The sequence below is a fragment of the Podarcis tiliguerta genome (genome assembly GCF_965153285.1).
Source record: "Podarcis tiliguerta genome assembly, chromosome: 6".
In the NCBI taxonomy this organism is placed as follows: domain Eukaryota; kingdom Metazoa; phylum Chordata; class Lepidosauria; order Squamata; family Lacertidae; genus Podarcis; species Podarcis tiliguerta.
This window is the reverse complement of record NC_139539.1, coordinates 46391846-46415316: the sequence shown is the minus strand read 5'-3', so window position 1 is coordinate 46415316 and position 23471 is coordinate 46391846. Positions and strand designations below refer to the sequence as shown.

At 43.5% G+C, this 23471-nt stretch overlaps 1 protein-coding gene across 6 annotated transcripts in view; it reads right to left on the bottom strand.

Annotated features, from left to right (window-relative positions):
- The window catches only part of KIF21B (kinesin family member 21B), a 63658-nt gene that overhangs the window by 23652 nt on the left and 16535 nt on the right, over nucleotides 1-23471 (bottom strand). For all 6 annotated transcript variants that reach the window (XR_014512556.1, XR_014512557.1, XR_014512558.1 and 3 more), the window contains exons 2-12: nucleotides 15536-15758; nucleotides 11796-11978; nucleotides 10787-10936; nucleotides 6977-7111; nucleotides 6718-6885; nucleotides 5638-5753; nucleotides 4747-4942; nucleotides 3767-3956; nucleotides 3396-3459; nucleotides 1630-1851; nucleotides 1063-1147 (exon numbers count right to left, since the gene is read on the bottom strand). Coding sequence is in view for 3 of the 6 variants with exons in the window: in XM_083445614.1 (XP_083301740.1) it covers nucleotides 1063-1147; nucleotides 1630-1851; nucleotides 3396-3459; nucleotides 3767-3956; nucleotides 4747-4942; nucleotides 5638-5753; nucleotides 6718-6885; nucleotides 6977-7111; nucleotides 10787-10936; nucleotides 11796-11978; nucleotides 15536-15758 (1732 nt within the window). In the remaining 3 variants the exon portion in view is untranslated. The remainder of the gene's footprint in view (nucleotides 1-1062; nucleotides 1148-1629; nucleotides 1852-3395; nucleotides 3460-3766; nucleotides 3957-4746; nucleotides 4943-5637; nucleotides 5754-6717; nucleotides 6886-6976; nucleotides 7112-10786; nucleotides 10937-11795; nucleotides 11979-15535; nucleotides 15759-23471) is intronic.

Genomic DNA, 23471 nt, shown 5'->3' with positions numbered 1-23471 from the left:
CTGCCCAACATTTGGTTGCATATGGCAATCTGCTTTCCTTGGTTCGCTAATTTGTTCCAATGGCAATCCTTAATTCAAAGCATTTTGCACTGCTTAGGAACACAGGCACCATGGGGATGTTACTTCTTACAGTTCATACTTCCTTTCATGAATCCAACCTTCTATTCTTCTAGCTGATGAATTAGCAAAACACTAGAAGATCAGCACTTACCATTGTCCTGGACATGGATTCAGAAATCAAGCCGGATGTTGGGAAGTGAAGGCAGAGAAGATCTAACACACATCACCAACAACTCAATCAAACCATACTGTATTTTTCTTGGCCATTCATTCTACTAACTTCCAAGCCTTTGTCTTTCAACTCTGCTCTTCAAAGCAAGGACCCTAGAATGTAATCCCAGTGTACACAGCGGGCCTACTGCATTCCCAAATGTTCATCTTAAATATATCAATATAACAACCCCCTGCCCCCAAAACAAGAATCAGTGCAGAAATAATGTAATGACTGTGCACAGTCAAAATTATGCCTTTAGCAGTGCACTGTTATTTCCTCCAAAAATAAACAAGTGTGTCAGTTTTAACCAATTTATTTAACTTTATTTAAATCAAAGAATGTTTCCATTTTGTAATGTGCACAGCCCCAGGCTTTTAAGAATCCAGTGGCATCCCACAGAGACATTCATGTTTTGAGACAGAAAAGCAAGACATACTTCACCTACTTAAAAAACACACCTATTTGTCAGCCTATTCTGCTCCATTTATCCAAGGGCGTTGGATTAAAGAGAAGCTTGCATTTCTCAGAGGAGATATTTTATAAAGACTCAGGAGCCTAAGGAATTAGTATGGCAATTGCTGAGGTCAGGAAACGTTTGAAGCAGATGTTAAATCTGGCTGAAGGGAATAGCACTTGAGATGTCCTTTACGGCCAGTTTCTCATTATGCTGAAAAATTGCCACAGGGCTCATCCTGATGCCACCAAAGGCCAGCAGTAAGTTTGGCACCCTTAATAACTGCTCAAAAGAACCCAGAAGCTGTATGCAAGAGAAGGGCAAGATCTCTTACCTCTTCCACTTCATTCTCATCTGTCTCATCCGCCTCATTTCCCTGCTGCATCCTCAACCTCTTCTTAAACCCTTCCTTCTCTGGGCTGCAGAAAAGAAGGCAGTTTTACATGAACATCTGTTTCTAAATCATTCATTTTTATTCCAGATTGCAGAGTCACAAAAACAGGCCGTCAGGGCAGCTAAGAAAACAAACACTACTCCAACTACAACAAAACAAAACATTTCATCTGCATAACTAATGGGAAGGGGACATTTCCATTGGAAACACAATCATTTGCCTCTTCTGTGCTTTTTGGCTAAGCTCTTTGCCTGCAGTTACTCTCACAAAGCTTTCTGCAAGACAGCAAGTATTTACCATCCTTACAATACAGAAGGGAAAATCAAAGCTCAACACAGAAAAGGGTGTTGTATTGTAGATCATGAGAGCTGCATTGCAGGAGTCTCATAGAGTGAGAATGATGGAAAACAAATATATTTTGATACTTCTAAAAAGTTCTGAAGGCCCAGCAGCCTAACCAGAGTAGAAGGGTCCTGAGCAGATGCAAGGCAGAGGAACCCATTTTACCTTTTCCTTCGCAGCTTAGTCTCCTTCTTCAACCGTTCTATATCTTGCTTGGCCCACTGGATGACTTCTGAGGCCTCAGCTTGCACAGAGGAGACAGGGCTATTTGAAGCTCCCAACCCAGGAGATGAAGATAAGCCCATGGAATAAGGAAGCCTAGAGGAAACTCGTGATAGACCGCGACGCAGTGATTCATTCATAGCTTCGCTCTCCAAGAGCTTTGTCCTACAAAGAAGACAAGAGATAGCAGTCACCTCATAGTGTCCATTATATACTGAAGTCCTGACATGAAGACAGAGACAGATTCCTATGGGAACTGTGCGGAGGGGAGTAACTGCTAGCCCAGAATCACATGGATGCAAGTCCATCTGATGCCCTCATTGACATGCAATTGAGTAAGGGACTCAAAAAGACCATAAGGGAGGATGCTCAGCTCTTAACTCTTGACAGCACACAGTTTCATTAACAGGAATGAGCAGGACCCCAAAGGCAGTATAATGTTTAATCTCTTGACTCAGCAGAAAAGAAAATCTGAGGGGGGAAACACTCGGGGGAGTGGGGGAGGCTGAGAAACCTTCTAGTTATGATAATTCTTGATGTGAGGGGGGAAAGAAGATGGAGTGCTGGGGGACACACACTCCTTCCTCATGATGTCTACAAAGCAGTTATCTCGGATAAAGGGAAGGGGCCATTGCTCTGCGGTAGAGCACATGCTTTGCAATGAAGAAGACCCAAAATTCAACTCTTGACATCTCCAGTAAAAAAATGAAGCCCAAGTGCAAGGTGCTGGGAAGATCATGGAGTGACACTGTCAACTGGAGCCATTTGTACTTATCAAATGCAAATTTTGATATCCTGAAATTCTGTTAGTCAGAACATCAGAAAATCAAGGAAGTCATGCTACTACTATGATTCTTTGACATTCTGAAGCAGAATATTCGACTACCATATTACTTGCATCTGCTTCTATCCCCCCAGCTCCATGCTTGGCTATCTGCATCCCTGTATCACTCCTATTGCATGCCTGGCCAGCAGGGGGCTCATGCTGCTACATGCTTGTGTAGTTGTGGGAGCTTCAGCTGTTTGTTCCTGCATCTGTGGCATACTGCTGCAAGTTTATGCGCATGTGGGACCTGCAACTGCTGCTCTCAACTTTATTGCCTTTGTGTGGCTGTGAAAGCCACCACTGCAGACAAAGAGGTTATTTTAGGCACCTTTGTTTACAATGCCCATACCCTGGGAGGGCACAAGTGTATTTATAAGTACCACAAGTCTCTTATATCAAAGGGTTGTTTCTTTTCTTTTATTATTATTAATGATTTCTTACTTTACAAAAATACGTGCATTGTCTCTTTTTTAAAGTTGTGTTTTCTACAGATCAGTTTCATTTGTTGTGAGACATTAGTGTTGCAAGCAGTATTAGGTTGGGAAGAAAAGAGGGGAAAAGAGGACAAGAGGGGATCGTGAGTGGGGTGGGGTGGGCAATGCTTCTATTCTTTTCCTTAGTGTATGTGTGGGGTTTTGTGTCAGCATCACTTGTATGGGTTCTCTTATTATTCGCAAAGGGTTGTTTCTGATCCTAAAGTGCTCATCATTTGAAGATTACAGTACACAAAGAGCGAGACGCCACAGGGGTGAAAGTACTGGCTTAGAGCTACTTCAATAGTCACCAGTTTAGAAGTTAGATAGTTTTCTCTTTCAAGAAGGTATGGCCACTTGCAAAAAGAATAAAAGTGGGTGGGGGAATCCAGAGGACCACTCTGTCTTACCTGAGCTCCTCTATTTCCCGGATGTAGTTCTGAATCAGAGCACCAATAGCCTCGTTGCCATCACCTGGGAGAACAATGACACAAAGACACAGAAATTAAATTCTAAACAATAATGGAGAAAGCTAGACAAGAGCAAGCAAGATCCCAAAGAAATCAGAGAAGCCCAATTGCTACGGAAAACAAAAGCAGGCTAAACAGGCTTCACTGAACATATGGCTAACATCATGCACAGTTTGGTCTTTCATAAAACCAACCCTGAAATCTGTAAATGCAATTTTTCTCTTGTGACTTTAAGGAATATATAGTGCCATTTGTGTGCTGTCTAATGAAATGGTCTAGAGACCCCAACCAGTTGCCCCTCTCAGCCTCACCTGCCTTGGCAAGAATCAAGTTGGCTTCTTGGCTCATTAAGTGTGTGACACGGACGTTGATGGCATCAATAGCTTCTTGCATGGCCTTCACACGCATACGCAAAGTGGTGTTCTCCTTCTGCAGCATGGCATTCTCCTGGAACAGGTCGCTGTAGCCTTCAGAGCCATCCTCTCCAATGACACGCTTACCCTTTGGAGACAGAAATGAATGAAAACACCAGTAGGAAGGGCTGGAGAGCACATGGACTGGGGTGGAAGACAGTCACCCTGTGCGCATCCCAATTAAGGGGCATAATCATCACAGTATACTTCAGTCATCTCAAGCCTTCTGCCTGTAATGGCAGTCTTGCACATACAGGAAGGCTCTGAAGTTGGGGTACTTTTCAAGTATTTTATAATCCACCTTTCTGCAGAAATAGTTCAGTGACTGCCATGTTTTTTTCAAACCAGCTCTTAAAGAGATGCATAAAAGATTTATATTTATGTTTATACGTCAGTCTTTGATCATTGGGGCTTCTCAAAGTAGAGTATTGCATTTTAAAAGACAGTAAAATCTATCACAGGAACTTTTTAAAAAGAGAGATTAAAAGACCACCAATAAAAGTGCACCACAAGCAACAGCTTGTGGCAAAATCATGCAATGGTGGACTTTGGGCTCTCAAATTTCAGCGGTGCACTATATACTGGGTTTGCTCTCTACAAAGTAGGTTGCTAGCATCCCTATTTTGAAGATGGAGAAACTAAAGCTTAACGAGACCTGCCAATGTTCATCTATAGCAAATCATCTGCAGAATTAGAACTTTTCAAATAAAAAAAGGGAGTAGGCCAAATATGGCATTAAGATATTTTCTCCAGGGGAATTTAACTGGGTGTGCAACATTCCGACAGAGAGGGGGAGAGAGAAAACACCACTAGGGACAAGGGACTTCAAGTGCTGAAGTTGTGCCACTCAATGCAAAATGCTCCTGACATCTCCTTACCGCCTTGTACTCCATGAGCTCCATCTGAAGGCGAGCAATTTCAGCTCGCAGGGCGCTGATCTGCTGGCTCGTCTTATCCTGGTTCACCACCACTTTGTTCTTGATGTTGCGAGCTCTGTTGGCATACTTAAGGGTATTCAGGGTCTCCATAAAATCCCGATCAGAAGGGCTCACGCAGGCAATCATTATGGTTTGGCTACGAAGGTGGGAGAACAAATAAGGTCAAGCACAGGAGGGCTGCTAGTCTCCCTGCCACATCAGCTACCTCCCAGGGAGAGCAGCAGTGCAGAGGTCAAGCCATTTCCAATGCTGGCAGTCTGGCAGTTCCAACCAACCAGCTGCAGAGGGCTCCAATTTGCTGAATGGTGAATCAGAGTTCAGACAACGAGTTCTGAACAACCTTGCCCCCCCACCTTGCCTTGGGCAAATTACCAAATAGTCTGCCAAACAGAAAGCAGGAGTTCCCAAATCCAAAAGGCCATGATAAGACAGACAAAGAACATGAAGGAAATTTGGGGGGGGGGGGAGGGCAGCTGTAAAAGGAAACAGACTAGAAAAGAGGGGGTAAGAAGAGATTACAGTGATCCCATGTTAGGAGGTACAGTTGCCAGAATTCTGGATCAAAAACAGCTTAGGCATATTATGTAAGCATCTATTCTGCAAAAGCCAATAATCACATTGGAACCCAGGAAGAAATGAGGCCCGGGATGTGTTTAAAATACGTTTCTTGGCACATCTGCTGTGGCCTTGCCTTGGGACTTCTCATTAAGGGCTCCCATGGCCATGCAGCAATTATAACACACAATCCAGACAGCCTCCTCACCTGCAATCCCCAATGCCAGCAACCCTGCAAAAGCTACAAACAGCTGTTCTAGTGCCTCTTTCCATTACCTGTTGCCACCAAGGGAATCTTGGAGGAGCCGAGTCAGCTTTGAATCTCGGTAGGGCACATGCAAAGCTCTCTTGCTCTGGTCCCCAAGGGCGCTGATGACGTTTCCCAGTGCTAGCTATCAATAAAAAGGACAAGTCGGCGAATAAGAGATGGACACTTTCCCTTGTGCCTTTATTCTGGCACCATACATTCCTCATAGAAAAGTCAATGCCGCTTCAAGCAGTTATTCCCTTTTTGAGGTCACAAATCAGCCCCCCACCCCCACTTACTAGGCTGAAGCTTATACTGGTAAACACCATGACTTTTCCATTACAGGAATGAACCATATAAACCACATAAACTTTGTTGCTATATCATCATGACTGAACCTTAGTCTACAGAATCTGGCTTTCACAGAAGCATCCATCCAACCCTAGAGAATCTCAACTCATTTTTAAAAAGATACAAGCACCTATATTATACCTGTATTATACATGCTTGCAAATGTCACTGTCACTTTCAGACTATACTATAATTTTATTTCTACAATTCCCTGTCTCTTTAATTTGCAGTGGCTTCAGGGACAGAGCCTTGCCCACCAGAAACAACATAGATTTCATGGCGTATCTCAGGGGTCGGCAACCTAAGGCCCAAGGGCCACAAGTAGCCCATGGGGGTCATTTAACTGGCCCCTGAGCCACCCCCGAACTGAGCTGCCCGCTCAGCAAGTCCCTGCGCGCTGCGCTAAACCAGCGCAACACAGCGCGGGGACTCCCTTCCGTGGCACCAGAAATCGCGTCTGTGCAGACACAGATGCTGGAAATCGCAGGTGCGTGCGCTCCGGACCACGGAAGGATCTCTGCTGGAGTGAACTGGCTCAGGTGAGGTAAACCTTGCCAACCCCTGGCATATCCCATTCCACGAAGCCTGCATGCTACAACAAAGAGCTCTTATATGCCTAGACCAAGCCATGGCTTGTGCAAACTCCAAAACAGTAACAAAGGTGCTGGACAATACTTGGTTTGCCAGGCAAAATATTACAGGACCTGGCACTTGTTGTCGTATCCAATCCTGACCCATTTGTATGATGAAGGCCATACCAAACCACAGTTGATGGAGATCCCTTCCTTGGCTCTCTCGCCGGTTGCACCAGTCCGCTTCAACCTCTCTGAGCCAGCCAGGTCAACAAAGTGGAATTTGGCTGTTCGTGTCTCATATTCACTAGAAGGCTGGGATCCCTCCAGGAGACTGTTGGAGTCTCCATTCACCTGCAATCGGAACACATCCCAGAATCACTTCCTGAGGGGTAATGGATTCTGCAAGTGCTCCACCCCTGTCCTCCCCTTCTCACGTCCTTACCAAGTGTACAGGGGAGCAGACACGCATTTGGCAAAGGTAGATGGTGAAGATGGCATGGGAGCGGGAGCTCTGGACATTCATCTGGGTGCTGGCTGTGGTTCGAGAGAGAGCTCCCTGCTTCAGGCACTGAATCAGCTGCAGGGGCAGAAGAGAGTAGGGATGGTGGTTACGCTTTCTACCAAGATGCAAAGCAACACATGCACACACAAAAGCAAACTGAATCATTTTTCAACCTTGCTTGAACATGCGTACAGCTTCCTTCTGGACGCTATTTCATCATTAGCTCTTGCGAAAGTCAACCCCCTACAGGACTATAACAATCAGGATCGAGCTAGATCTGACATGCAGTTGTGTGTCTCTTTCTCCTGACAGGGCCAGAAGGGAGAGTGACGAGGAGGCCAGGTTGGTGGGGTTGTTCAACTCTGTCTCCTCTGGATTTTTCTCAGCTCAAAATCACACACACTCCTAGCTCCAAATACAATTTAGTACTTTGTTGAGGAGGTGTTCATTATTACCATTGGATCACTTATACAAAATAAATTATACAGCGACAGAAAACCTGGCAAGACAAGATTTGCAAATTTATCTGAACTTACAAGATTTCTTGGAAAGACTGGCTTTCTTTGATAAAGTAATGACTGTGGTGCCTGTTTTCTAATGCTCCTAATTGCTTCCTGTTTCACTGTCAATATGTAAATTACAGAGATAGTGAGATACTGATTTTGTCTGTTTCTTCTTATAAATATGCAAAAACACACAAAGGAACATACACAACAATATAAATATTTATGTATAAATAATATGTCTGACACAAAACTCCTCCCCCCCCCCACTGCTTAGGGCCACAGCCACCTCAGGCATTTCAAGCACATGAACCACAGCTCTGTGGAGGGTAAACTACAGTTCTCAGTATTATCTGGAGGAATTCTTCAAATGTATTTTAAGCGTATGGTGTGGGTGCAATCCATGTGTGCACGCACACACACACACACACACACACACCTATTGAAGATTATACTTCTGGCAAATGTCCACAGATGCTTATCCCATAATAAATTTGTCTGTCTTAGTTGTTTATAATTGAAAGGAAATCCAGTCAATATTATATAAAATTAAGCTTGTCCAAAAAATGCACTAGCAGTTTAAAGCGCACGCCAAATAAGACACCTAAGAATGGAGATCTGGGATTACCTATTAAATTAAATGACAACACTTGTCCGATTCAGATGATAGCACAAGAAAGCTTCGTATGTAACATACTGAACTGAGTCAAACCCTTGGGTCCCTCTAGCTCAGTACTGACTGGCAGAAGATCTTTGGGGTTTCAGACAGGGGTCTCTCCCAGCCCTACCTGGGGATGTCAGGGATTGAATGAAGGGTGCTGTACCACTCAACAACAGACTCTCTTCTTAAAAGGGTGGGGAGATACAGAAAGGGCATTTTGAACAGAAACGTCTTTACACCCCTTTCAGGGGTCATTATTATAGACATATGTACGGCTAAGGACTCCATGAACTAATAGAAAGATAATTGTTTTATTAAAGGTCTGGAATGAAATACAAATGTGATCATCTCTATCTCCCCATGCCACACTCTTCTTAAAGACTTTCAACTACCAAAATGAGGCAGAAATTGCCTTGGTGAGTTTTAAGCTATTGGGCAGGACAGTAGTTTCACTGCACATGAAGACCAAGCGCCAAAAGGGAAACTAGAAGGAGAGTGCCAGTGTTTCAGCTTCTTTGTAATTAAGACACACTCTCTTATCTAAACTCTGAAACAATTGCCTAAGAGCTCTGGCAATATATGAACTGTGCATCTGAATCAAGGCCATGGTATCTAGAAACTCAAGGCGAATTATGGGAAGAGATATTAATTTCTCACTGTAAGAAATAATTAAATGTTCAATTGAATTATAATGGTTAGAGTTCTGAAAAGGGCTTTTTTGCATAAGCAAATTATTTCCTATATTTTTAGCCTGCTTTTCAGACAAATTATTGTATCTGAAAACGACATGCATCAATTAAAAAAAGAAAGTGACACACAGAAAAAGCCTGCCCATCAGGTTTGCAAACTGAAAAAAGACACATACAACAACTCAGTGAAGGAAAAAATTATGAGAGGGGCACATTCTATATGGATTGCTAGATGGTGTATATTCCTTAGTCTTTGGGGAGGTAGAAATATTGTTTGTGCTTGGGGCTCCTGCTGGAAAAATTGTGGTTTGAGGGGAGCATTTTTACCCATGTGGTTGAGTTGGCTCAAAATTAAATCTTTCTGGTATGGGATATTAAATATAATGACTTTAATTACTAGTTATGTACTACCCTTCAAGGTCAAAGAATTCTGACTTGGAATATTAAAATTTCATATTCAAGAAAAGCATTGTTAATATCTATTGATGGTTGCTAGGCTATGCATTGCAAATGTCTGGAAACATGCAGAAATTCCCAGTGATTAAATGTGGTTTAAAAAGATACCAGATCCTAGCGGTTATGGAGAAAGTGATGAGTATCTTTCAAATGAGAGAAGTGAGGATTCATGCGGATAAATTCACTAGAGTAATGGCAGCTGTTCATTGCCTTCCAGAAGAATCACACTCATGAATAGATATTTGCAAATATGGATTGTGAAATATTTGATTCGTTTTATATTGTGAATGAATTTTATATGGTATTTGCAGGTTATGTGTGATGGTGTGAGCTTTGTCTTAACATTCAGGAACTATATTATTTACTATAGAAAGTTCTATGCCACCATGCAGTATAAATTCCCAGAGTGGGAACTTCTGTGAAACAAAACCCTTTCCTGGCTGCTATTGTCTTGCAGGTGGGAAGAGGTGGCTCTATCTTCCTTGCTGGTGGAAAAGAAATTTTACACATTACATAAAATAATAATCGTAACTGGTGAAATAGATGCAGGGCCTGCATAAAAATTCTAGCAGCTCTCAGACCTTGGAAAGGAACAAAGAGATTATCTACTATCCAGGATCACTGTGATAACAAATATTCATGAAACTCATAATGCTCCCAACCATATTCTATATTCCAATATACAGGATATTCTATATTCCAACATATAGAATAGCAGCTAGAAGAAAGGCATCATCATTTCCACCGAGGGGGAGAAATGTGGAAAAACCACCAGAAAGTTTAAGGAGGATATTCCGCATTATTAAAAGCAAAATGCATAAGAATTAGAGCGCTGACTCATGGCTGAAAAGTGGGTTATGTTATGGACTCCACCCAAATAAAGCACGCAAACAACTAAGTTCTGCCATGCAGACTAGTAGCATCTGCAGTGAGATCAGGATACAATTAAGCAGCAGCCTGAAACACAGCTAAGGAATTCTCATCTCATAAAGTTTCCATAAGAAAACAGGCATGGCTTATTCTCGCAGCACATACTCAAGATCACTTACAGCTTAGATCTCTTTAGCCACCTCATAAGATTTGCACCACATGCACACCCACTGCAACACACCCACTCACTTACATTAGACGCATAATGATGGCTGAAGTGGAGACTGTCATCTTAAGCCCTCTCCAGGCATTCAAAAAACTCAGGAGGGCATAAACAGTTGAGTGCCAGTAGGGCTGCACACACCAGCGCTGCCTCCAAGGTCTCTGCTGGCTCCACCCAACCTGCCCCCAATGTCCCTGTTCCTGTTGGCTCCATCCAACAGGCTGAACATGCTTAGGATCCCACAATTGGGAATGCCTAAAGAGGACTTTATTGAACATGGAATCAAGACATTGTAGCTTCTAACATGAAACACAAAGCTGAGGTCTAATGTATGAGTTGGCCACGTACCTCGTCCTGCGAGCCAATGAGACGTGATGTGACACCTGTGGTGTAGATCCCACCACTGGTATCTTCATGGATTTTGATGTTTGACTTCCGGTGGCGGCAATCAGGGTCTCGTGAGCTATCAAAGAGGTCCAGGATCTCTTCGTTATACAGCTGAACAAAGACATGGGGGGGGGGTGGAATTGATACTAGGTTCATTGATTCATGAAGGGCTCCACAGGTACAAAATGATAGAAATGGGTATTTGAGCTTGCAGTGTGCCTTGAAGATCAAAGCAGAGCTTGACATTTAGCTAAGGATTGGCCCTGTTGATTACAGCATGGGAGGCTGGTGCTGTAGTCAACAGCAAATCTTCAATTCTCTTCTAACAGGAATTCAAATCACAGCAATTTTACGGGGAACAGGGCTAGTAACAGGAAGAAAAACTGGAAGAACTGGAGATTCATAATTGTCTGGAGCAATAAATGTAAAAGCTGCATGGAATTTTTCACTCCTCTCACCACTGACAAGCCTACCAGAGAGATGAAATCTTAAGTTGGCTGAGGCTGCTGCATCCCCAGACAGAACAAAGCAAGCAGGTCTGCATCATTATTGCGATCTGTTGACTGATGCATGAATCAGCTGCATTTCCTCTATGAAAATGTTTACTCATTGTCAAGGTCAAGCGACGTCTTTAATGGGTCTTCTGTGCATGATAGCATAGTGGTGGTATAAAAGGAAGCAAGTGCCAAGTTCTGCCCCTGAGTGAAGGAGCATCATGCCCCCTCATTTTCAAATGCAAATTCAAATTTAATCTCCTTCACTTACTCTTGGATGTACAGGCATACCCCATGCTGTAATTTGTATGTTAACCCAGATCCACCACCGATGATCCAATTGTGCCCCCACACCACACTTACTGCTGCAGAAATTAAAGAAGCCCACTTCATTCAGTAGCCTCAGGCATACCTGTATGTGAGCTTATGCCCTCCTTCTCACACCCCCAGCTCCCTACAGACACCAAGGCACCTACCTCCAAGAACTGTGCACTGACTTTAAACTCGGGTACTGGCACACCCTGTTCCTGCGCTGCCCGCTTGCGTTCCTCTATGCCAGAGAATAGGTGGGTAATGGCCCGTGGAATTATGCCATTCTCATCTTCGGAAATGTTCACGTCAAAGCCGGTTCCCATGGTGTACGTCTTACCTGCACCTGTCTAAAAGTAAATGGAAGAGATGCTTTATGAGAGCCCAGCTTCACTGGTGAAAAAATGTAAACACCAACAACTGGAAAACACTGGCCAGCGAGTGCTCCAACTGGAGAAAAGCCTTTACCAAAGGTATCATGGGCTTTGAAGATGCTCAAACTCAGGACAAAAGGGGGAAACATGCAAAGAGGAAGGTACACTTGGGAAACATGCTAAGAGGAAGGTACACTTGGCAAACCCTCACTATGATCAACTCCTGCCCAGAAAACTATGTCCCCACTGTGGAAGGATGTATGGATCCAGAATTGGCCTCCACACTCACTTACAGACTCACTATTAAAACCGTGTTTATGTAAGACAATCTTACTCAGCTACAAGTGATTGCCAAAGAAGAAGAAGAAGATTCCCTGGGACTCTCTACTACTCAACTCTGCTGCTCCTTAAACCCACCACACAGAGGGAGGTACCTGAGCAAGGCACTCTTCTTACACCTAATTAGTTCATTTCAAATTCTCTTCTATCCTTTCCCAAGGGGGTGGTGAAAGCCAGTGTGGTGCAATGGCTAGGGCAATGGGCTGCGACGTGGGAAACCTAGCTCCAGATCCTCACATAGCTATGAAACACACTGGGTGGCCTTGAGCAAGCCAATGTTTCCCAGCCTCACCCACCTCATAGGGTTCTTGGGAAGCTAAAATGCCACTACTGAAGTGTTGTCTCTTGGAAGAAGGGTGCAAACCAACAAAGGCTCAGCCAATGATTGTTGGAGGGGTGGGGAGAAACAACAGTGGGATAAACACAACAACAATGTGATATGAAATGGCTATGAGATATGATATGGAAGAAAAGGAAATGATCCAATAGAAAAAATGATATAAAAGAAGAATATAATGCCCAGGCTAAAATATACTATATGTTATAGTGTTGGACTAAGACCTGGCACACTGAGGTTCTGGTCCCCACTTGACCCTGAAGCTAACTAGGTGACTTTAGGGCAGTCACTCTCTCTCTGCCTAACCTACCTCACAGGGTTGTTGTGAGGATAGAATAGGTGGGGAGAACCATGTACAACACCTTGAGCTCCTTGGAGGAAAGGTGGGATATATAAGCGCACAAAATAAATTAAGAAAGAAAGACAAAGAAAGAAAGACAGCAGGACATTTCATTCTCAATCTTGCATGGCTGAAGTCCTGCCAGTTGAAATTGTGCAAATTAAATGCACACAAGATGGAGAGTTTAAAAGCTCTTTCTGCATCATGTTTCCCCAGTGCAGAGTTTTAAAGGTCTTTGGCTTGTTTGGAAGAGCCTTCTCATAAAGGTGGGGAAGCTCTGCAGGGGCAGTTCAAGAACACACATCTTTGCATGTATGTGCCATCTCTGGAACGTGACCCCCACACAACATATGATCGTACTGTACTTCTTCATATAGTGAATAGTTTAACTATGAAAATTGCACCCAGAAGTGGTAGTAATGTCCGTCAACTTGGAAAATAAGGATATCAATGGCTACTAGACATGATGGCTATTTTTTATCTGCCTCTGAACACCAGTTGCTAGGAATCACAAGTTGGGCAGCACTGTTGCACTCAGGTCCTGCTTGTGGTTTCCCCACAGGCATCTGGTTGGCCACTATGGGAGCTGAACCAAAAGGGCCACTGACCTGATCCAACAGACTCTTCTTATGTTCTCAAGGTTGGCATAATTCTGATGCAAATGGTAGCCTGAACCACTGCACTAATGAATTGGGTGTGTCCACCAGCTACCAGATACCTTTTGTCATCATCAGCATTGACTCCAGGTATTGCAGTGTCCTTGGGCAAGATACCTTCAGTGTGGCAACCCCATATGTGGGCCCTCCTCCTCCTCCTCCTCCCTGCTGTCACCACTGCTCATTTGTTGACCATCTCCCATTGGGCTCAATCTGCTCAGCTTCCCAGAGGGATCAAGCAACACAAACACAGTATGCTTATCTATTTCCTCACTCATTACACAAGACAAAACCTCTGAGGCTGACATCTTCAAGTGATCTCCACATTTTAAAAAAAAACACACCACAATTTTGTGAAGCAGCCCTTTGTTCGGTTATCATTGGGTCTCTGAAAGGTGATAGAAGGCACTCACTATATGTGAATGCACCAACCATACAGAATTAAGGTCAATTTTAAAAATTGCAGTCAGAAGATCTATTTTGCTGCTATTAATATTCATGCCTCTGGAGAAAACCTCTGTTCCAGCTGTTCAGATGCAGCATATGTCACTCTTAATAAATATCTATGACCAAGACAGCCTTCAGCAACTAAATACTGGAGAAACTTGCAGGGTGACTGGCAAAAAAATCTTGGGAAAGCCCCAGTGTGGTTCTTCAAGTCACACCAATACATTGGGTTGTATTTAATTTAGCACTCTGGTTTCTCTTCGGATCATATAAATCTTTTGCCTTTTTCAATGTAGCACTAAAGAGATTTTCCCATCAGTGCAAGCATTTCTGCTTGTGCAATGGAACAGGCTCTTCTTCTCCTGCATGTTGTTCTAATGGATCTCTCCACCCCCCATCCCAGCAGCAGATTTGGGGAGAGAACAGAAATGGGGGGAATGGGGGAAAATCCCATTGTACCAGCTTCCACTAACCCGCTGGCTTGCTCTGCTTCTCTAAGCAAGTGTCTGAAGTGGGTTTCACCTTTTCTGAAGGTTTAAGAAATTAGTTTATAATGCAAAGTATAAACCCTTCCCCAAAAAACTGCACTTACATTTCCCCACTACCAGCTCCCCTCAAGCCACCACCATCTTTGATGCAATTATTTCACAAACATAAAAACGTGGTTCCATCTTTGGGCGATTTGGCTCAGGAAGCACCTGAAGGGTTCTGAAGAGGTTTAGATGTGCACCCACCAAATTCTAGAGTACAGTATGAAGGCATGTGATGCAGCAACTTTGCTGGTCTGTGCTTGGATGGCAAGCTACCTGGGAACCCCACCTTGAGTTTGAAAGGTTGAAAGGAGGAAAAGATCTAAGTGCACAGAGGCTTAGTAACCACCATACAGTAAAAGCACATGGTTCCCTTCAAAGAATCATGGGAACTGTAGTTTACCCCCAGGGAGCTACCACTCCCAGTACCCTTAACAAACTTCAGCTCCCAGAATTCTTTGGGTGGAAGCTTGTTTGGTGTATACACAGCCATAATTGGACCCCCAGAATACATTCAGCTTTTCCCTTAACTATCAGCAATGAAGACAACAGTCATGACTGGACTAACACATGTGTGATCCATTCATGGCAAGCACTACACATGGAAATAGTCTCTAGCACTCCACAGATGTACTCCAATCAATTAGTCATTTGCAAAAAAAGAAGAGCAGGAAAGTAGCTTTGGGAGCCTGTCAAAGTTCTGTTTCCTAGTAACAACCACCAAAAAAAAGTCAACCAACCACTAATAGTGGTTGTTCCCTATTTTTTCCTTCTTTCAGACAAAGACTGTTCCATGCTAAATTAAGATGATAAACCTGAAAAGGCAACAAATACTCTGAACAGCTCCTGGTAGAGGCTGTGAAGATGGTAAAGGAGCCACCCACCTGGCCATATGCCAACACAGTTGCATTGTACCCCTCGAAGCAGCCCTCGATGAGTTTGCTCACACAGGTTGTGTAGATTTGTTCCTGCCATGTATCCAGGTCGAAGACAAAGTCGTAGGTAAAGGCTTTGTCCTTTCCCAGGAGCACCTGGGGTTCGCCAGGTGTCACTGATGTGCAGATGTGGCATCCTTCTATCTTCTCCTTTGGCATCTGAGGACGGATCCTGGAGAGAAAATGGAGGGGGAGGAGTGAGGACAAGTTCCTTTTATTTCGCAAGCCAGGGATGGGGAACACTTATCAGCCGAAAGTCTGATAAACCCTGGTTTTTGACACCTGAGGTGTATATACTTAGGACCCATCTTCTTTCTTTGACTGGAAGTTTTTTTAAACACTGTGCTTTAATTATTGATTAAAGGGTGACACTGACAGGTAAATAACAATGATAATCATAATAATAACAACTCCTTCATGGGCAACCTTCCTGAGGCTGCATAACAGTGGTATGAGTGACAAAACTGGGTGTGGTCAGACACACAACTCTCTCCGTCCAGGCAACAAGAGGTATGTGCATCAACCAATTCTGCAGCCACACTAAAGAATTCATTAGGGAGTGAGATGTCACATCCAGTAGCTATTCCAGGGCACAAACACCACAGAGAATTTGGGGCATTAGCCAAGACACCAAGTTTAATATTGGTTGAATCCAAGTAAACAGATTCTCATGGTGCATCACTGGTGTACAAATTCTGAAATATATCATGTTTGTAGTTTAATCTGCATGCTGCCTTTCCATAATTAAAACCATACTCAAGGTGGCTTACAACGTGAAATGATTTACATGATTACAAACAAAAGTAGTCATAAACAATAAGGAAAACATATCAAAAAGTACACAACCATAATTGAACAATTTCAGCATAAATCATTATAAGATCTAAAAATAGAGAATGTATTGACTAATTTCCGTGCAAAACAAAACAAACCTCAAGGCAGTTAACAAAGTGCCATATATAAGCTTGGCACTATGTTTGTAATGTGGACTAGCCAACTTGCTATTTAAAAAAAACAACCCCAAAACAGAGTCGTGTGGAACCTGAAAGACTTATCAGCTTTCAGGGGCTACTAGAGACATGAAACGTTAATCTCAGTTGACATGTTATATATAGCTGCACACACAGAAGAGGTGCATGCAGAAAGGAGGAAGGTTTAACAGAAGGGCTAAAGGCCTTGAAATGCAGGAGGTGCATCTGTTACACTTCTATGCAAAGATCAAAATGTAGACGAGATAGATACAGAGATTCATGTGTTATCTCAGGGAAGGGGAAATCAGTATTTTCTATCATGGACTCCAGGAAAGGGGGTGTGGGAAAGAGGGGAGAATTAAAACATCCCATCCTGTCCATGGCACTCGGGAGAGCAAAAGGAAACGAGACAACAAAAACTGCCTTGCATTCTGGTGCTCAAAAGGGAATAAAGCAGCTCCTTCCTACATCTGCTACTTGTATAGATCCTGCTCAGCTTTGACCATGCGGTGTTTGTGCTCAGAACCAAGGCTCTGGACTTTTCTTTCCTGGAACTTCAAAAGCTAGCACCACACAGAAGCCACTTACAAAATTCAGGGGAGTTTCAAAATCCATTTGTGATATGGAATGGGGTGGGGTTCCAGATCGGGGTGAGGCCTACTGTGCCAAAATAAAATAATGTCAGAAAGTCCTGCTGGGGATCCAAAAGACCTTTGACAAAATGAATCTAATTCAACAGGTTATGGTCTTTCAAGCTGTTCACTAGGAAGGCTGTAGCTGCTAGGAAATCATCTCCATGATGGGCTGTTAATCATAAAATCAATAATGGCTTAGAGTCAAAGGGCAGCAGGTTGACGAAGGCCGGCTTAGGCTCTGAGGGTGGGGAACATATCCAGTAGGATCAGGCTGTCTCAAAAGGCTGTTTAATGCCCCCCTCTACCTCAATCCACCCCACCATCCCAGAGCGTTCACCACCCTACACCACCTGCACCTAGAAGAATTGGCAGCTTTGCATTAGAGAGATGGAAGCAGCTAAGCTATTACTCCATGTAACCCAGGCTTAACGAGTCACAAGGTGACTGGTAATAGCACTAACATGACCTGGCAGGTGTCACCCTTCTGAGCTGTTATGTCATAGCTTGGTGAACACAAGAGCGCCACAGGCACAAAAGGCTTTATTCATCCAATACAAGGACCTCACAAATCCGCATTAGAAAAGACCCATTGACGGCTCATTCCACTCCAAGCCCTTTGGCCAAGCTGCTGTCCCTTTTTCCTAGCAGGAGGGGGAAATAAACTGGTATTTCACCAACTGGCTAGCTTAACCCTGCTGCATGTGGGCTGGAAGTATTAGACAAAAATGAGGGTCACGCCAGGACTTGCTTTAACACCCTTGCTGTGGAGCCATCTGCCATTACCTCTTCATTAAGAAATGGTGAGGAGATGCGGTGGGATTTAAAGGTCTTCTAAGCATTGCCCACAAGAGGGTGTTGGGGCCTCAGCCTCAACCCAATCTCAATTATGTACATGCAGACAGCTCTCTCAGCTTCAGGGTCTGACACAAAACCCCAAAGGGTGTCTTTCAAAGACTTCAAAATCCACTTGTTAGCAGTCAATAGGAATTAGAAAAGGCCAGAATTAGAGAGCTATCTCATTGTCATAGGAAGCTGACTGACTGTGACTGACAATGGCCCTCCAGGATTTTGGGCAGGAGCCTTTCCCAGCCCTAACTGGAGATGCCCAGGATTGAACCTGGGACCTTCTGCATGCTAAGCATGTGCTCTACCACTGAGCTACAACACTTCCATGAAGATCAAGTGAGGAAAGCTTTGCACTAAGCTTGTTGCCTGGCCCACAGCAACTGAAGTTATCCAAGCCCAACTTCAAAAAGCAACCTCTCATTGGCAAAGGTAGGCACCTGACTGACAAATAATCAGCTGCTTTGAGTGAGGAGGCAGATGATAATGGATAGCACCCCATTGCTGGAAGTGTGTGCTACTCCATGGGGTGGAGCACCACCAATTTAGTGTCACTCTAAACTTTTGAGTCCTGCAATTATCAGCTCACCTTTCATGCAGTCTTGCAACTGTGTAAAAACAAAACAAACACATAGTATATGGTTGTTAGGCAGAAGCACTGTCTGCTTCACCAGAGAAGAATTCTTGGCAATGTCATATTCCTGACCTATAAAACTAGAATGCATGAAACCAAAACCCAGATGAGCCGCACTGGCAGCAATTGCTTTTTTGACCTTTTAGCACCCGAATCATCAAGCGATGTATCATCTATCACCTCTTGAAATTGCTGATGCTAACAAGCCACTTCCTCTGTTCCGAATAGTTTTTTTTATTTCTAAAGAAGCTTGATTTCCATTATTATTATTATATAATGGCAAATTTTCATTTTGGTATTTCCACTCTTTGAAAACTGGGTGAGAGGCATGGAAACTTTCTTCAGTGAGATGCTATTTGTGCAAACCTGTGTTCAGCCTCCTCTTCTCAGAGCCAGATAAGTTGCCAGGAACACCAGATCTGATGCTTTGTGGAAGAGGCATACATTGCCATCTGGGGCTCTAGCCAAGCCCATGAGTGTGGTGGTATCGGGTGTGTCTGACACTGACAGTCACAAGACTGCAACCTCTAGCGAGAGGTTTACCATGTGCCAGCAAGCCCACGTCCACTTTGCAAAGGATGTTCAGAAACGGTGGGGCTGCTCCCTTGGGTAGGCTACATATGAGCCTTTCTGTGCCTCCAGGATGGAAAAGCAGCAGCCCCCATGACATGATTGCCATGACAACCGAGTCTCGGCAGCAGGAGGAGGGAATGAGACAACCCAAAAAGGGAACACACACTGACACACTATACAAAACACCACTCGGGCAGTTTCTCCAGTGGCCCCGACTCACACACAATGGCATGGCTGTTTAGCTCCATCAGCAAAAGCCAACATTTATAGAGAGGGGAACCAATTGGGCTGGCATCCAAAGCACAAATGGGCTCTAGTCTTAAGAGTGAAAGCCACAGCCCTGAGGCCAAGAAGGAGCTTCCCCCCTTCCCCACCTCCTTGGCAGCCTCGCTACATAGAAATGTCTGATCCAGGAAGATTCCCCACAGAGAGGATTCTGTCCTCTTATTTCCCCGTCAGCCCACACTCTGTCCTAATCTTGTTTTTGACAGCAGAATGCATCCTAAAACTGTCCCTGCTAAAAACAGAGATCAGATTCTTTCTCACATACGGCTAGTATAGCACTGTGCCTAGCAACTGCCCGCCAGTAATGAGCAGCCTGAGTTGTGAGTGAGTTTATTAAGAGCTTCGGCTCACTGTTTCATGATCCACCATGGAGGACGTCTCCCTTCCTTTGCTTTCCAGTCAGATCAGAGGGTTTTCTCGCATTGGTCAGAACAGATAGGATAACTTGGGGACTCTTGTTATCAACATAAGCTGCTCATTTCCCTGTTTTATTCTGCAGCTGTTGAGAACTAGAAACTTAGGAAGCAGAGAATCACAGTCTAGAACAATTTCAAAGTTAAGTACCTAATTGACATGGATAGAAAGCCCAAGTAATTGGAGAAAAGCCTGAGCCTATCAGACTCAATCAGCAAATGCTTTTTCTTGCTACTCAGCTTGCGAGAGACCATTAGCTCTTCTGTAAGAGCATTAGTGCTATCCTGAAAGTGCCTATAGGAAGCCATTTCTGACTTCATCAAAGAAATGGGTAGTGGAAGTACCAAGAGAGAGTCCGGACTTTCAAGCACTTTTGCTAAGAGCATACGTAATGAAGGAAGAGTCTAGAAATAAGCACGGGTTGCATCATGCCAGAGCAATGAATATGGCTCAGCAGACCATGTGCTTTTATTTCCCCTCTCCATCACACCTTTCCCTCCTCTCATCACAAAGCACACAGAGAGAGCGAAACAGAAGGAAACCAATCCTCACTATGGAGGATAATGACACAGGGAGTTGTGCTGACCATGCTTCTCTTGATATAGCTGCAATACAAAATCTAGCTAATGTTCAACTTTATGGGAATGAAAATTAGACCTTTCAGTGGCAGACATAGCTATGTATAGGGAATGCCAAAGCATACTTTTGGAGATTTTTCAGTGTGTTTGTGAATTTCCATCTAGCCTGGAGACTCTAATTCCTTATTTGGTAAGAGTCAGCCTTATCTTTTATCACTTTTCAGGGAACCAAGCGCTTTTCAACAAGGCATTATGCTGATATAGCAGTCAGCAAGCAAGGAAGGCTTTGTTAATAAACCATACTAACTTTCAGGACTGCAATTTAAACATAAATTAGAAACCTCTCTCCATCCATGAGTAGGTACCTGGTAGGGTACTCTATATGCTCCTAGCATGTTTCCATGCAAGTAGGAGGAGGAGTTTTGATAGGCTCCAGCAGCTGTGAAGAAAACAATCCCACATTTCCAGCTGTATCAAATAACTAGGATTGAAAGAGACAATTTCCTACATCAAGCCACCAGGCTTAAGCAGACAATTAAGAAACATGTTTCCCATAAAAGTCAGGTGGCGATCTGTTTTAATTTTTGTGTGGCTTTTATTGCATTGTAATACATGTAGACTATACATGTAGACTGCTTTGATGTTATGAAATTGCAGTATACAATTTTTTATTATTATTATAAATGGATAAATATTTTGGACTTCGCCCAAATGAGGGAAGCCTTTCCATTAGCAGCAAGAATAAAAGACATTCTCCTCATTAAAACCGGCTGTAGAAAATCGGCATCATTTTGCCATTACCGGCCTGCAGACGTCTACAACCACTACTCCAAAAGGCAGGCCTCTGGACAGGGCAGAGTAAGGCAAGACTTTATGAAGGGATTCAAATTTCAAACAGAAACAAATGTACACAGCATGGGGGAGGGGGTGGAGCTGGATACAAAAGAAGGAAATTAGTGTTTTGTTTTGAACTACCCCTGCCAGTTTTACACTAGGGGGCTTGTTGGAGGCCTCTGCTTATGGGCGTCCTTGAAGGCCAAATAATACCAACCCTGATCGATCCTATACAGTGGTACCTTGGTTTACAAACTTAATCCGTTCTGGAAGTCCGTTCTTAAACCAAAGTGTTCTTAAACCAAGGCATGCTTTCACATAGCAGCCGGGGACTCAATTTACAAATGGAACACACTCAACAGGAAGCAAAACATGTTCTGCTTCCAAGGCAAAGTTCACAAACCAAAACACCTACTTCTGGGTTTGCAGCATTCTTAATCCAAGTTGTTCACTAAACTGCTCTTAAACCAAGGTACCACTGTACTGGCACTGCCTTATGGAACAGAAGGCCTCAGAAGATCTCTCTTTCAGGATATTTTCACAACCTTAGGGAAAGGCAGTGCTTCATATGGATTCAGTAGTCTAGTTTCCACAGGGCATTATACTCACAAATGCTTCCAATTAACACAGACTATAAAAAGCGGAGAAATTCTGAAGTAGGCACTCAGGACAGCTTCTGCAATCTATAAAGCAGCTCTCATTCAGTGGTACAGTTAGGTAATTTGGGACTTTGGACTTAAAGGTCTTATGGGGTGGGGGTGCCCCTCTTTGGGTGAGGGGGATTTAGATGGATTTGTGAATTACTTCACTTACTTCAAACTGTGGTAAGCCAGTCCTGCTGTATTTGGAACAGGGCCCTGGACTTTTCTGCACTGCCGTCGCCAGGGCTCACACTCCCAACTTCAAATACAGTGTCTGAGTTACCATTATCAAATGCACCAGTTGCATGCAGAACCACATTTGCATCATTTGTACGAATTGGAACAGAATTCCTGGTGTCACTCCCCAGTGTCACAGTTCATGTCAAATGTAAGGACAAATTATGATATAAGGGACAGCTGGAGTCAGAACAGCTAATATTATTGAATCACTGTACATTTCCAAATCTTTGCCTGGATTAGTCAAGGCTATGAAGTATTCTCCTAAGGATACTAAAATACAGGTTATACAGCAAGACAACAGATTCACTGCAACTCATAAGAGAACCATACACTTCAAGAACCAGCCAAGTCCTTTAAACAAATGCTCCATCTTCCCTGGGCATAATTCAACATGTAAGAAGATCAAGGAAGAGGCTATTTAAGCCATAATGTCCATGACCAGGGGACTATTACCATGAAATATAGATTAGACAAGGCACAAATGATGAGGCTTCAGGGTCCCATTTATCATGGGAAGAGCTATTATCATCCCAAATGTAGGCTGGGAAACAGGAATGGCAGATACTAGCATAATCTGGGATGGTTGCATAAGAGGCATAGCCTGTCTTGCTTCTAGTTCTAGACTTCTGAATTTTGCTCTTCCACTGGGTATGGCTACATTAAGGGTTTTCCACACATCAGTATTGGGCTATATTTACTTTATTAGGCAACAGGAGCTGAAGCATCTATGCCAGGAACCCTCAAACTTGGCCCTCCAGCTGTTTTGGGACTACAACTCCCATCATCCCTAGCTAACAGGACCAGTGGTCAGGGATGATGGGAGTTGTAGTCCCAAAACAGCTGGAGGGCCGAGTTTGGAGGTGCCTGATCTATGCTAACAATGTTTAGAAATGACTGGACAACTCAAGAGTGTCGTTACAAGGGACATTCTCTTATTAAGAGAGCAAAATTTTCTTGCATGGCTATAGATAACCTAGTTAAACCCATATTCTTAAAACTGCCAATGTGTCTCTCTGACTTCAGTTTTCTTCCTCCCACCCAACCCGATCCTCTTAATCCATTCTGCCTTGCACCATGAAGATAACACTTCCAGAAAAGTCTGTTTCCAATCTTGTTTATATTATGATCTTTGGAGTGGACATGCCCATTTTTCTTATTCTTCACAATGAGTTTTGATCAGCTTGCATTTTTAATGCAAACAGCTGCTGAATCATGTCACCCAAGCGATACAAATTGA